At 37.1% G+C, this 11,534-nt stretch overlaps 1 protein-coding gene across 4 annotated transcripts in view; it reads left to right on the forward strand.

Annotated features, from left to right (window-relative positions):
• Positions 1 to 9,178, forward strand: part of LRRCC1 (leucine rich repeat and coiled-coil centrosomal protein 1) — a 31,459-nt gene extending 22,281 nt beyond the window's left edge. For 3 of the 4 annotated variants that reach the window (XM_046642340.1, XM_046642343.1, XM_046642342.1), the window contains 5 exons: positions 724 to 887; positions 3,865 to 4,073; positions 4,164 to 4,301; positions 6,504 to 6,639; positions 8,476 to 9,178. In XM_046642340.1, the coding sequence (XP_046498296.1) occupies positions 724 to 887; positions 3,865 to 4,073; positions 4,164 to 4,301; positions 6,504 to 6,639; positions 8,476 to 8,598 (770 nt within the window). In that variant the 3' untranslated portion in view covers positions 8,599 to 9,178. Of the gene's footprint in view, positions 1 to 723; positions 888 to 3,100; positions 3,235 to 3,864; positions 4,074 to 4,163; positions 4,302 to 6,503; positions 6,640 to 8,475 lie in introns of those variants that run through there. The other variant, XM_046642344.1, reaches the window with a different exon arrangement.
• Positions 9,179 to 11,534: the final 2,356 nt, after the last annotated feature.

An 11,534-nucleotide genomic window follows, 5' to 3' on the forward strand; every position in this document is an offset into this window, starting at 1 on the left:
TGTTAGGAAATGGGAAGTAGTTTATTACACCAATTATGAAGTTATAACTCTGGTTGTTTTGTTTTGGTTTTCTTCCCAATATGATTTGGTTACTTTTCTGAACAGGTTTACCTTTACAGTGCTACAACTGAGTAAGTTGTTAAAAATCATTCTTTCTCATGCGGTGACTTTAAGTTATTTGTACGTTATGCAGCATTCACTTTTTTTCTAAAAACGGTAACATTTCTCTTGTGATGTGTGGAGAAATGTGAAATAGTATGGGAATGAAAAGCGCTTTAGATTTAGGTAAACTCACCCTCAGTCTCATTCTGTTTCCAATCGCTGTAAAACAAGAGAGAGTCTCATGGCCTTCATGGGTACCTTACAGATGATGAGTAGATGCATGCTGGTCTTACTCGAGCATCGCTCATTTGTTCATTCCATGTGGGAATCTTTGATGCGATTTTGTTTGTTTGAATGCTGTAACATGACCAGTTAAATATTACACGTCTAAGTTACTGGTTCTTGATTTGTGGTTTTAGGTTTTCAAATAGCCACAGGTGTTTAGAAGGCCTTTTTTCTCTTCCCTTTCCTCTTCATATGGTGCTGTTATATGTCTATATATATTTTTTTAATTGTCTCCCTTTTTACTTACTGCGTTATACATTGTTAAATTAGCTGTTCATAAAATATAAATCCTTCAATGGCTTTTAAAGTTTTTTACTGATAATGCTTGTTTCTTAGGATCTTCTCTAGCCAAAAGACGTGGCAAACTAGAGGCTCAAATTGAAAGTTTATGTAGAGAGAATGAATCTCTGCGAAAGACAAATCAACGTGATAATGATGCATTAAGAATTAAGTGCAAAATCATAGATGACCAAACTGAAACTATTGGAAAATTAAAATGTGTAAGTTTGACATTTTATTTGGGAAAAGAGCATATAGCAGGTTTGAACATCTGTGGATCAAAGTATCCAATAAATATTTGTCTCAATGAATCCCAACTGTTGTGGAATTTAGGACAGATTATCATGTGTTTTCTTTTATAATATTTGCTCCTTTGCTTTCAAAAGTGATATATGACATTTATTAACGTGAAATTACTTTTACTTCACAATTTTATGGAGAAATTATTATGGCCCTTGGAAATAACTGCAAATAGTGTTGATAAAGGGTTAGAAATCACAAGGAAATTAATGCTTTATATGTTTAAAATATCCTTTTAAAGCGCTATCATATAATATTGCTAAATCACTTTTCAAAATTAGGACAAAACTTATCTTGCATTTAAAAGTATATGAATAGACTGTAAAAGATTCATGCTTATTCCCAGGGCAAACCATTTTTACCCTCTTCTTCAGTATGGCCTGCCTTCAGAGAGAATACTGATAGGATCACTTGTTTCAAAGTATCTTCCGTGAAGATTCTTCAGAGATTTTCTGAGAGTTATTGTGAACACTGAATCAAATTCGAACTCCAGTAGTTTCTTCTAGAAATTATCTCTTAAAGTGTAAAAATAACTGAGAAAGGGGTTTTTAAGAAATTTCTAAATGGGATTATCATCCATAAAGTTAATAACTCATCCTTTAGAGTAATTATAACTACCTAACACTTGAGTTTTTTTCCTTAGTCATTTTTGAGAAACTCCTTCGGAAATTCATCAAATACAGAAAATAAAAAATATATTTATCACCATGTTGCTATTTCCGTAGCTAGACCTGGGCTATGAAAGCTTGAACTGCATTACCAAAAACAGCCATCTCGGCATTCACTCAGTTGAAGTCTTGGTTTCGGTGATCCTAGGTTTCAAATACGTCTGTCAGGCTTCCCAGGCTGCACTGAACATTATTATTGAACTTTTTTAGCAGGAAGCCTTTCTTCTTGTTTTAAAAGTTTAGCCAAGTGTATTTTCTTTTGAGTTAAGCTTAATATAAAACAGAAAGACTTGTGACTTGCTTTTAAACCTCACAAAGCAGAGCAGGTCATACTCTCAGTACAGTTCACTGTGCCTGACAGAACTCCTTCCACTAAGGCTGCTGCCTTCTTATCAGGCTTGGAGCAGACTTCTGGAAGGAAACAACTAGTAACCAATGGCATAGTGGAGCCAAAAAATAGATGAAGTTTAGTTTTAGATTTTTGGCAAAAAAAAAAACTTTTCAGATTTTCAACTCAGCATTTTTTTTTTTCCACAATTTACTTCATTTACTTTAAAGAACATTGTATCAGGGGGCTAGCCCGGTGGCGCAGCGGTTAAGTTCGTACATTCTGCTTCGGTCGCCCCACAGTTCGCCGGTTCGGATCCCGGGTGCAGACATGGCACTGCTGGCAAGCCATGCTGTGGTAGGCGTCCCACATATAAAGTGGAGGAAGATGGGCATGGATGTTAGCTCAGGGCCAGTCTTCCTCAGCAAAAAGAGGAGGATTGGTAGCAGATGTTAGCTCAGGGTTAATCTTCCTCAAAAAGAAAACCATATCTGCCTGGAAGATATGAGCATTAATGCTGATTTCCAGTTAATCACATAACATGCAGAGATAGCCAGGCATAATTTCTTTCAGCAGTAAATTTCATCATAGTTAATAACTTAATAATGACCTAATCTGTAGAATTTAGAGTTTGATGTTTACAGTTAAGTAGATTCTATAGTTAGCTTCTGACTATGGAAATCAGAAACAGAAATTTTTTGAAGTTCTGTATCCTCCCCGTGTGTTATTTTGCTACTTTTTTATATATGGATCACAAGACTGATGCTGCCATGTTATTCTCTTTATTAACAGGGTTATTTCATAGGGATCTTTTATAGCTTTTGTGGATTCCTGATAATACATGTCAAGACTCCCCACTCTGAAATACTTCAGAAGGTCGTGGGAGAAAATAAACAATTCTTGACTCCTATGCAGATGTTGGTCAAGACTAGAAGACGACCTGAAAGCTTTGCTTAGAATTTTTAGATACGTAACACCTTGAGGAATTGAACCACATTCCTTATAATACGTATGAATGCATGCTTACAGTTGTCTAGTGTTTGTTTATTTGTCTCCATCTTCCTGCCAAAAGGAGAAAAAAGCAAGGTGGGGCAGGGGAGATGGTAAAGATAAGAACTGCCAATTTTCTCACTTGCAGAGACTGACGTCAGTAGTCGACGTATGGCCTGGCTGTTCCCAAGCCCAGGCCTGCCCCCGCCAAGCAGGCAGGTCTTCGCTGGAGTGAATAACCACATGAAGCCTCAGACCTGCAAACATTTAGCAGTGCCTAAGGTGGTTTTGATTTTTCATGATCCTCTGATTTGCACATAGAGGATAAAGTCTGACTCATCGTACAGAAGATATAATAAAAAGTTTTGGAGGCTCTAAAGCCTCTTTTCCTGTGACATTTTAATAGTGATGAAATCATACTTTATTTTAAAGTATTTGCTCATCCAAATGCAGGAAACACTTCTGTTTAGCATGTTAGAAATAGCAATTTAATTTGTGCTCTACATACACAGTGCTGTACTGCTGTCAGCCACCAAGAGTTTTCTTTCTGTTTCTGTCACGAAAAGGTAGATCTTTTCTTAGGCAAATTTATGTTAGTTGAAATTTTTATTGTGCCACTTTCTTTCTCTTTTCTTCTACTCCTTCTGTGATTGATAATTACTAACTTCACTGAAATAAAAAGTGTAACTAGGACAAAAATTTTATCTTTCTTAATAGCACTTAAAGCAGTAGTGATGTTTCATATTGATTGTGATAAAAAGTGTTCTATAAACTTTTCTAAAACACTCATTGAACATTTAATTTATTTTTTAACCTATAGCTTTTATAATAATTTTAAACTATGCGTAATTAGTTAGGAAATGAGACATTTAGGATTAATAAAAATAAAGTACTGATTTTTTTTTCTTGAAGTGTTTACAGGAAAGAGAGGATCAAATCAAAATATTAGAAGGAAAGATCCATGAAATAGAAAAATGTACTCAAGAACAACTTGTTGAAAAATCTTCACAACTGGATGACATAGTTGAGAAACTAGAAAAACACAATGCAAGAAAAGAAAAATTAAAACAGCAGTTGAAAGTAAAGGAATTAGAACTTGAAGAAATTAGAAAAGCTTACAGGTACTAGACAGTACTTCCTGTTGAAAAATAAAATGTAAGTTAATGACTTCATGTAACCAATTTCATTAAAATTATTTCTTCTCATATTAGTACTCTTAATCAGAAGTGGCACGATAAAGGAGAACTTCTAAGTCATCTTGAAATGCAAGTAAAAGAAGTGAAAGAAAAATTCGAAAACAAAGAAAAGAAACTTAGAACGGAAAGAGACAAAAGTCTTGAACTACAAAAGTAAGCGTTAAGTTTGAAAGTGTATGGGATGTCTTGAAACAAACACTGAGTTGGGATGGGTGAGAGATGGAACACGAAAGAAGGGCTAAGACCACGGTAGACGTGGTTGTTTGCCAAGTCCTTTATTTCTCTTCCATCTGTAAAATGAAGATGATGATAGTTTTTACCGTAAATGTTTGTTGTGAGGATTAAATGTTGTGTATGTGTTGTTTATGTACTTATGTGGCTTCTCTGAGTTGTTCAGTACTTCAGCAGTGCCTGACTCACAGTAACGTGTGAATACTTTGTTCTTATTACTGTGGTTATTGTGTTCACACTGAACGAAAGCAGCTAGTGATGTTTCTGGCTGTTGTGTGCGGAGTTTGAGGGGCGGTTGACTCCTGGAGAAGCTGGAGCAGGTCCAGGTAGCAGCTGCCTGCACAGGCTGAGGGTGAGAGCTGATTTCAAGGAGGGGAAAAGGATGTCTACCTGGATGCTATGCTGTGTGGATTTTATAGAACTTCCTAGAGGAAATGAAGGTTTTACCTTGCAAACTATGTGACTAGACTTGTTAAAGTGATTTATAAAGTTGACTGCTTTGAAAAATAGGTGGCATGGTTTAATGATCAGTTCTTGTGTCGAGATATAGAGTGGGAGAGATGCCATGGCATATAGATGGCCCAAAAACCTCATATAGAGGTAGGTTCCATTGTATCAAATCCAACAGAGCCTGGAGGGTTTGCTTTCTTTTATTTTAACTCAGTGTAGATGGAGACCAAGTTATTATACTCCACAGAAGGTGTTGGTTGATGTTACAGTTAGTTGTTTGTCTGCTAATGGATGCTGTTCTGCTTTGCTTTCAACCCAGCGCTGATACAGGGACCTTGGCTGGAAACTTGAGGTTTTCTCTCCTGCCAGTCACAACTTTGCAATTAGGAGTCCTTTAGATCCTAAAAAACAATCATTTCCTACATATAGCAGTTCCTAAACTTAATAAAAATCATAAAGCCTGGCAGTTTTTAGAATCTCTTATATTGTTTATCACTTCATTAATAGCAAAATAATAAAGACTTGATTTTATGCATTAATGCCTTTATGACCAAAAATGCTATATATGATTTTTAATGTAATGGAACTGTAATAAAATAAGCAAAGTATTGTTAATAAAAACAGATTTTATTTGTATAGCTTTCTATAATGTATAAAGTGATTTTTTCTTATATCTTATTTTAAACCCAGCAGTAATTCTGTGAGGTTGGCAAAACAAGCAGGATTATCCTGTTTTATAGTTGAAAACCTTTAATGTAGAATTTGTGACTAGCCCTTAGTCACATGACCACTAAGTGTTGCAATTGAGAAGAAAAGAAAGGCTTTTGATTTGTGGTCCTAAAGTTCAATCCACTATTGCTATGGGCTATGCCAAAACCAGAAAATATGTTCATTATGGACTTAACTTTTTAAATTAAATTATTTATATTAAATATAAAGGCGGGGCCGGCCCCATGACCAAGTGGTTAAGTTTGCACACTCCACTTCCATGGCCCAGGGTTTCACTGGTTCAGATCCTGGGTGTGGACATGGCCCCACTCAACAGGCCACGATGAGGGGGTGCCCACATAGCACAGCCAGAAGGACCTACAACTATGCACTGGGGGGCTTTCGGGAGAAGAAGGAGGAGGAAAAAAACGATGGGCAACAGATTTTAGCTCAGGTGCCAATCTTCAAAAAAAAAATAAAGGTTTCTGTGTTTTGCCTCTAAGGCCCTTTTAGCACTAAAATTTTATGAATACTGTTTAATGTGTTTATTAGTATAAGCAAGTCAGGCATACACGTTGATAAACTTAAACCTGCCTGTAGCGTACACTTCTTGAATTAGTGTCACACTGTAGGTTCATGGAGGAAGACAGATTGACAGCAGTCATCCGTGAAGGTGCTTGTAGACCACATCCTTAGACTCAAAATAAATGAGAGCCAGAGACCTGTAGCTGTCAGAGGATGAAAGCGTAACAAACTCGCACTCATGTTGCCCCACCCTGTTCTGTCACTCACACATTCTGCTGGATGGTGAACTGCTCCATCTTTTATTACCCAGGATGGCCCTTTGCTTATTACTGGAACTATGTTTCCATTAAAATATGAATAGAAGAGCTGCTGTCTGAGAAGAAAAAACATCCTAATTGTAATACACACAGATAAATCTGTGGTCTTTGTTTTCTTTTTAAGGAATACGATGGAAAAGCTTCATAGTATGGATGATGCCTTTAAAAAGCAAATTCAAGCCATTGTTGAAGCTCATCAAGCTGAAATATTACAACTGGCGAATGAAAAGCAGAAATATATTGATTGTGCAAATTCGAAGGTACCATATGTAAAATTCACCTTGATAATCAGTATTAAATTGTTACAGCTAAATAAATTGGATCTTTGAGAATTATAAAGAGAAGAGGAAGCGTGATTTAATAACTACAGAGATATGAAGAATGTTGCCAAAACTATCTTGAAGCCAGGCCACAATGTTGGTAATACTTACATTAGTTGTAGAATAATAGTTCTAATGAAACGAAAAGTGTAGGTTTGATCCTGATGTGCACCTGCTCCGTGAGCTCTGATAAAAATTGCCAGATCCCTAACCAACCTCAGGCCGAAGCCCTTTGGTTACACATGGGCAGGATGAGCATGTGAATGCATTGAATACAATCCATCGCTCCTTGGAGAAAGTTCCTAAGGAGTATTGTGTTATTAATTAGGGTTCAAAACTATCAAGTTTATCATCTTAATATCATTGACAATGAAATGAGTTTAAGGTGATGCCAAATCAGGGGCAAATGTCAGAATCACCTGTGGTGCTTTTTAATAATACGCGTGCATGAGCTTCCCCTTCAGAGACTTTCATTCGCTAAGTCTGAGGCCAGACCCCAGTATTTTTAAAACTCAGCAGGTAATTCCAATATGACCCCTCTGTTGAGATCCACCAGACTGAAGGGACAGTTGTGAATTTCCATTTTTCCCTGATATTGAAGTGGCAGTAAGACTGAAGATTTGGAAATCAGCAACTGGAAAAGAGTTCAGCAACAGCGAGGGAAAGAAATACTCCCTGTAATTATAATTAAGGTTGTGTGATGAAGTGACATTGCCTTCAGGAGTCTGTATGGAGAGAAAGAGGGAGTAAGGTCTTCAGAAATAATCACAATGAATAAGGAAGTATAACTTGTTCAAAAATTAGTTATTTCATTTCAAGTCAACAGATGTTCTATTTGAAATCTACCAAGTATTTAACAAGGGTACATCAGGTAATAACGCTAAATAAATAAAGTGTAAAATTAGGCCCTTAGCTGACAGGAAGATAGTGAGTTTGATTTTGGACCTCTGCCAACATGATGTACTCTCAAAGGGATGTATCTGTTAAGAGAAATGGCACCAGAGCTTAAATGTGATAATCACGAAAAATTGCGAGACGTCACATAGAGATGATAATTTAAATTGGGAGCAATATTAGTTTCCTAGGGGAAAAAGATAGGAAATTCTGTTAGAGATCAGGAAGAGGGAAGTAAACACAGAGGGTTGGCCATGTTGATAGTGCTGTCGGGAGGGCTGGATCACAGGAGGGAGAATTCTGAGCAGAAATGAATCGTGTCGAAGACAGAATCCCAGGAGAACCTCGGTTAGGAATAAATGTGCTCTCAGAAAGATGGCAATTTTTACCCACCACCAGCAATTTTAGATATGCAGTAGGGACTAGATTAGCAAGTGTCTTTGGGAAGGGAGGTTGTTTCAGTTTTGAGAGTCTGTGAGGAGCTGCTGTTCGAGTTGAACCCACGACTCGGCATTGGTAAGCAGCATAGGACAGACGGGGCAGGATGGAGGCAGAAGACTGCGTTTGTCCAGTGTGCTCCTGAGAAGCTGCACAACTGCGACCAAGGTTCCTGAGCTCCAAAACGGTTAAAATAAGGTAGAGGCATTCCTCACAAGGACCTGTGGAAAATAGATCTCACACGTGTACGTACTTTGTGTACAGCATAAACATGGTTTTCTGATTGGTATTTAAACGAGTTCCATTTCACTAACCTCTCTGCTTTAAATGAATATCACTCATTACAAAATGCATAAAAATAAACTTTTGATTTTTTCTTTCTGACTATATTTTTAAAATACATTTTTTAAAGAAATTAAAATTAAAATTTATATGTTGATTTAGGTTCATCAAGTTGAAGAGGAAATGCGTGGACTTCTGGAAGAAACATGCAAGAACAAAAAAGCAATGGAAGAAAAAATTAAGCAACTTGCTATTGCTCTAAAGGAAATTCAACAAGAAATGTAATGGCTCTGAGAAGAAGTTTGATTGAAATGGACCAGCAGACTTATTGTAAAAATGATTAAATATTGTAACGGTAGTAACTGCTGTGACTTTGAAATGTCTTCTTCTACACATTTCATTCTGATTATATTTTAAAAGACTTGTGATCAAGTATTTATTAATTGTGTATGTAGGTTTTTATAATAAATTGTTCGTAATTATGTGTATTAGAAAAACCTATCAAAATTACTAAACTTAATACACTTTTTCTTGTTTCTGTGCTATACATTGTTTGGTGATTACACATTTGCCTACAACTATGTAAATGAAAATTAAGATTCGTATTCTGACTATATGAGAGGAAGTATTTTTAATCATTGTTACCTTATTGTCTTGATGAAGAACTAATTATATTTATTGGTTGTCCTTTAGTTGATGTAGCTCCATTCTTTTAAAATGCTCATAAGTATTGCCAAAAAATATTTAAGATGTGTATCAGAGATGTGGCATTCCTAAGAAAGCATATGTAGCCATCTCCACATCACTCATAATGACCTCCTTTTATAACGCATGTGACTTTTTCATTAAAGATTACCTTTAAGGGGCTGGCTGGGTAGCATAGTGCTTAAGTTTGTGTGCTCTGCTTCAGCAGCCCGGGGTTCACAGGTTCAGATCCTGGGTGTGGACCTACACACTGCTTGTCAAGCCATCCTGTGGCAGGCATCCCACATGCAAACTAGAGGAAGATGGGCACAGATGTTAGCTCAGCGACAGTCTTCCTCAAGCAAAAAGAGGCAGATTGGCAAGAGATATTGGCTCAGGGCTAGTCTTCCACACCAAAAAAAAAAGATTACGTTTTTCTAAACATTGTTCCTCAAGAGGAAAACTGCTGTTCTACTCTCATTCTCTCATTTTCCCTTTTAATTACTGTATATGAAGAAATTCTTATTTTACAGCTGAGAACTGTTCTTTCATCTTAGATCAGGTTATTTATTACTCTATTTCACTTTTATCATCTCTTACATTCTATGTATGCAGCACAAAAATCTAAATACTATTCTCCTTATTATTTCTAAAAGAAAGAGAATATAATACCACGTTTTTAACTAATAGCCAGTGAACTAAATTTTAAAAATTAAATGAAATCAGAAAAAATGTAAATGCTTCTAAAAGAGAGGGCCCCATTTCATTGTAGGCAAGCTTCCTACTGAAATTGGTGGGACAACATCAAGCATACCAACATGTGTAATGGGATTCAGGAGAGGAGAGGGCCTAAGAAATATTTATAAAAATAATAGCTGAAAACTTCCTAAATTTGATGAAAAAGATTAACCCACAGATCCAAGATCTTCAATAAAACCCAGGATAAACACAAAGAGAACCACACTTAGACACTTTATAGTCAAACTGTTGAGCAAATCTTGAAAGCAACAAGAAAATATGATTTTTATCTCATATAGAGGAACAGTATAATTAACGGCTGACTTAGCAGAAACAATGGAGGCCAGAAGGCAGGGAGTGACATAGTTGAGGGACTGGAAGAAAAGGAACTGTCAATCAAGAACTCTACATCCAGCAAAACTATCTTGCAAAATAAAGGCATTTTAGAAAATGAAAACAAAATTCATTGCTAGCCAACCTATCGTAAAAGAAATGTTAAAGAAAGTCTTAAAGGCTGAAAGGAAATGATACCAGCCAGTTAATATAAATTCACTGGAAGGATACTGGAAATAGTAAATGTGGGCAAATTTTCATATAAGAGATTATATAAATATATTTTTCCTTCTATTAAAAGACATTACATAAAGCAATAATTGTAACACTATACTGTTGAATTTATAATGTATGGCAAAAATACAGCTATGTTCTAGTAAAGTTTATTTTACCAGATTAATACAAATCTAAAGATGACTGATAAGATGTATATTGTAATCCCTCCCTAGAACAGCCACTAAGAAATAATCCAAAGATTATAGTTGAAAAGTCAACAGAGTAGATTACACTTAATGGCAGGACAAGGAACTCAGCAGACCTTTTTCCCAGTAAAACAACCATAAGTGATGAAAAGTATTTTAAAAATACTCATTTAAAGTCTCTGAAAATTGTCCTAAGATCATACAGCAAATGAAGAAATCTTTACTCAAGAAACTCATTAAATGTCTGTAGCCTGTGGCCCTGAGCCGTGGCATCTGCCATCACCTTCAGCTCAGCCTGATGCAGATTCCACAGGGGACAGCCGTGGCCAAGAAAATCAGGTTTTCTCCCTGCTCAGCTCCCAGTCACAGGATAAAGCACCTCATGCAGGCTGACAGCGTTTCTTATCCCCTCCAATGAGTTGCAGAGGCTAAATTTGCAGTGAATGTGGTCAAGAGGCAGGGCTCTCTTCCTCAACCCAGCACCCGCCCACAGGGCAGAAGCTCCTCCTCAGGCAGGGCCGGCCAAAAGTACTGGGAACCCAATTGCCTTCAGCCCAGCTTGCTCAAGAAATAGAGATCTGACAGTAAGAGACGCAGGCCCAGAAGACCAGGAGCTACCTACCCCCGTCCCCAGCCCCTGGAGCAGTGGCTCAGAAAGTTTGACCAGGGGGACAGAACAGTGAGCCCCAAAGCTCTCCCCAAAGGAAATGGCTTTATTTGAAACAAAATGTGGGGAAATTCAAGCCGAAGTTTGTTCCCAAACAAAAAAAAAAAAGGAAACTGGTGTAAATGACTAAGAGGAGGCTGGTAGCTCTATGAGAGAGCAACAAACTAAACTGTTAGCCAGCCAGTCTGTCAGACAGAACCAGTGAAGGCAAGAGCTAAGAAGAGCCCTTCTGAGGCAATTGGTGGATCCTAACAGGTGTGATGCCAGACAGAAAAGACACCCTAAGAGAGAGATCAAGGGGAGAGAGCCCTCCTAAAGCAACTTCGTCCAAAGGTGACTGCATTCTCAAGACTACACCTGCTGATGAGCATCAGAGA

Source organism: Equus quagga, chromosome 16 (genome assembly GCF_021613505.1).
Source record: "Equus quagga isolate Etosha38 chromosome 16, UCLA_HA_Equagga_1.0, whole genome shotgun sequence".
In the NCBI taxonomy this organism is placed as follows: domain Eukaryota; kingdom Metazoa; phylum Chordata; class Mammalia; order Perissodactyla; family Equidae; genus Equus; species Equus quagga.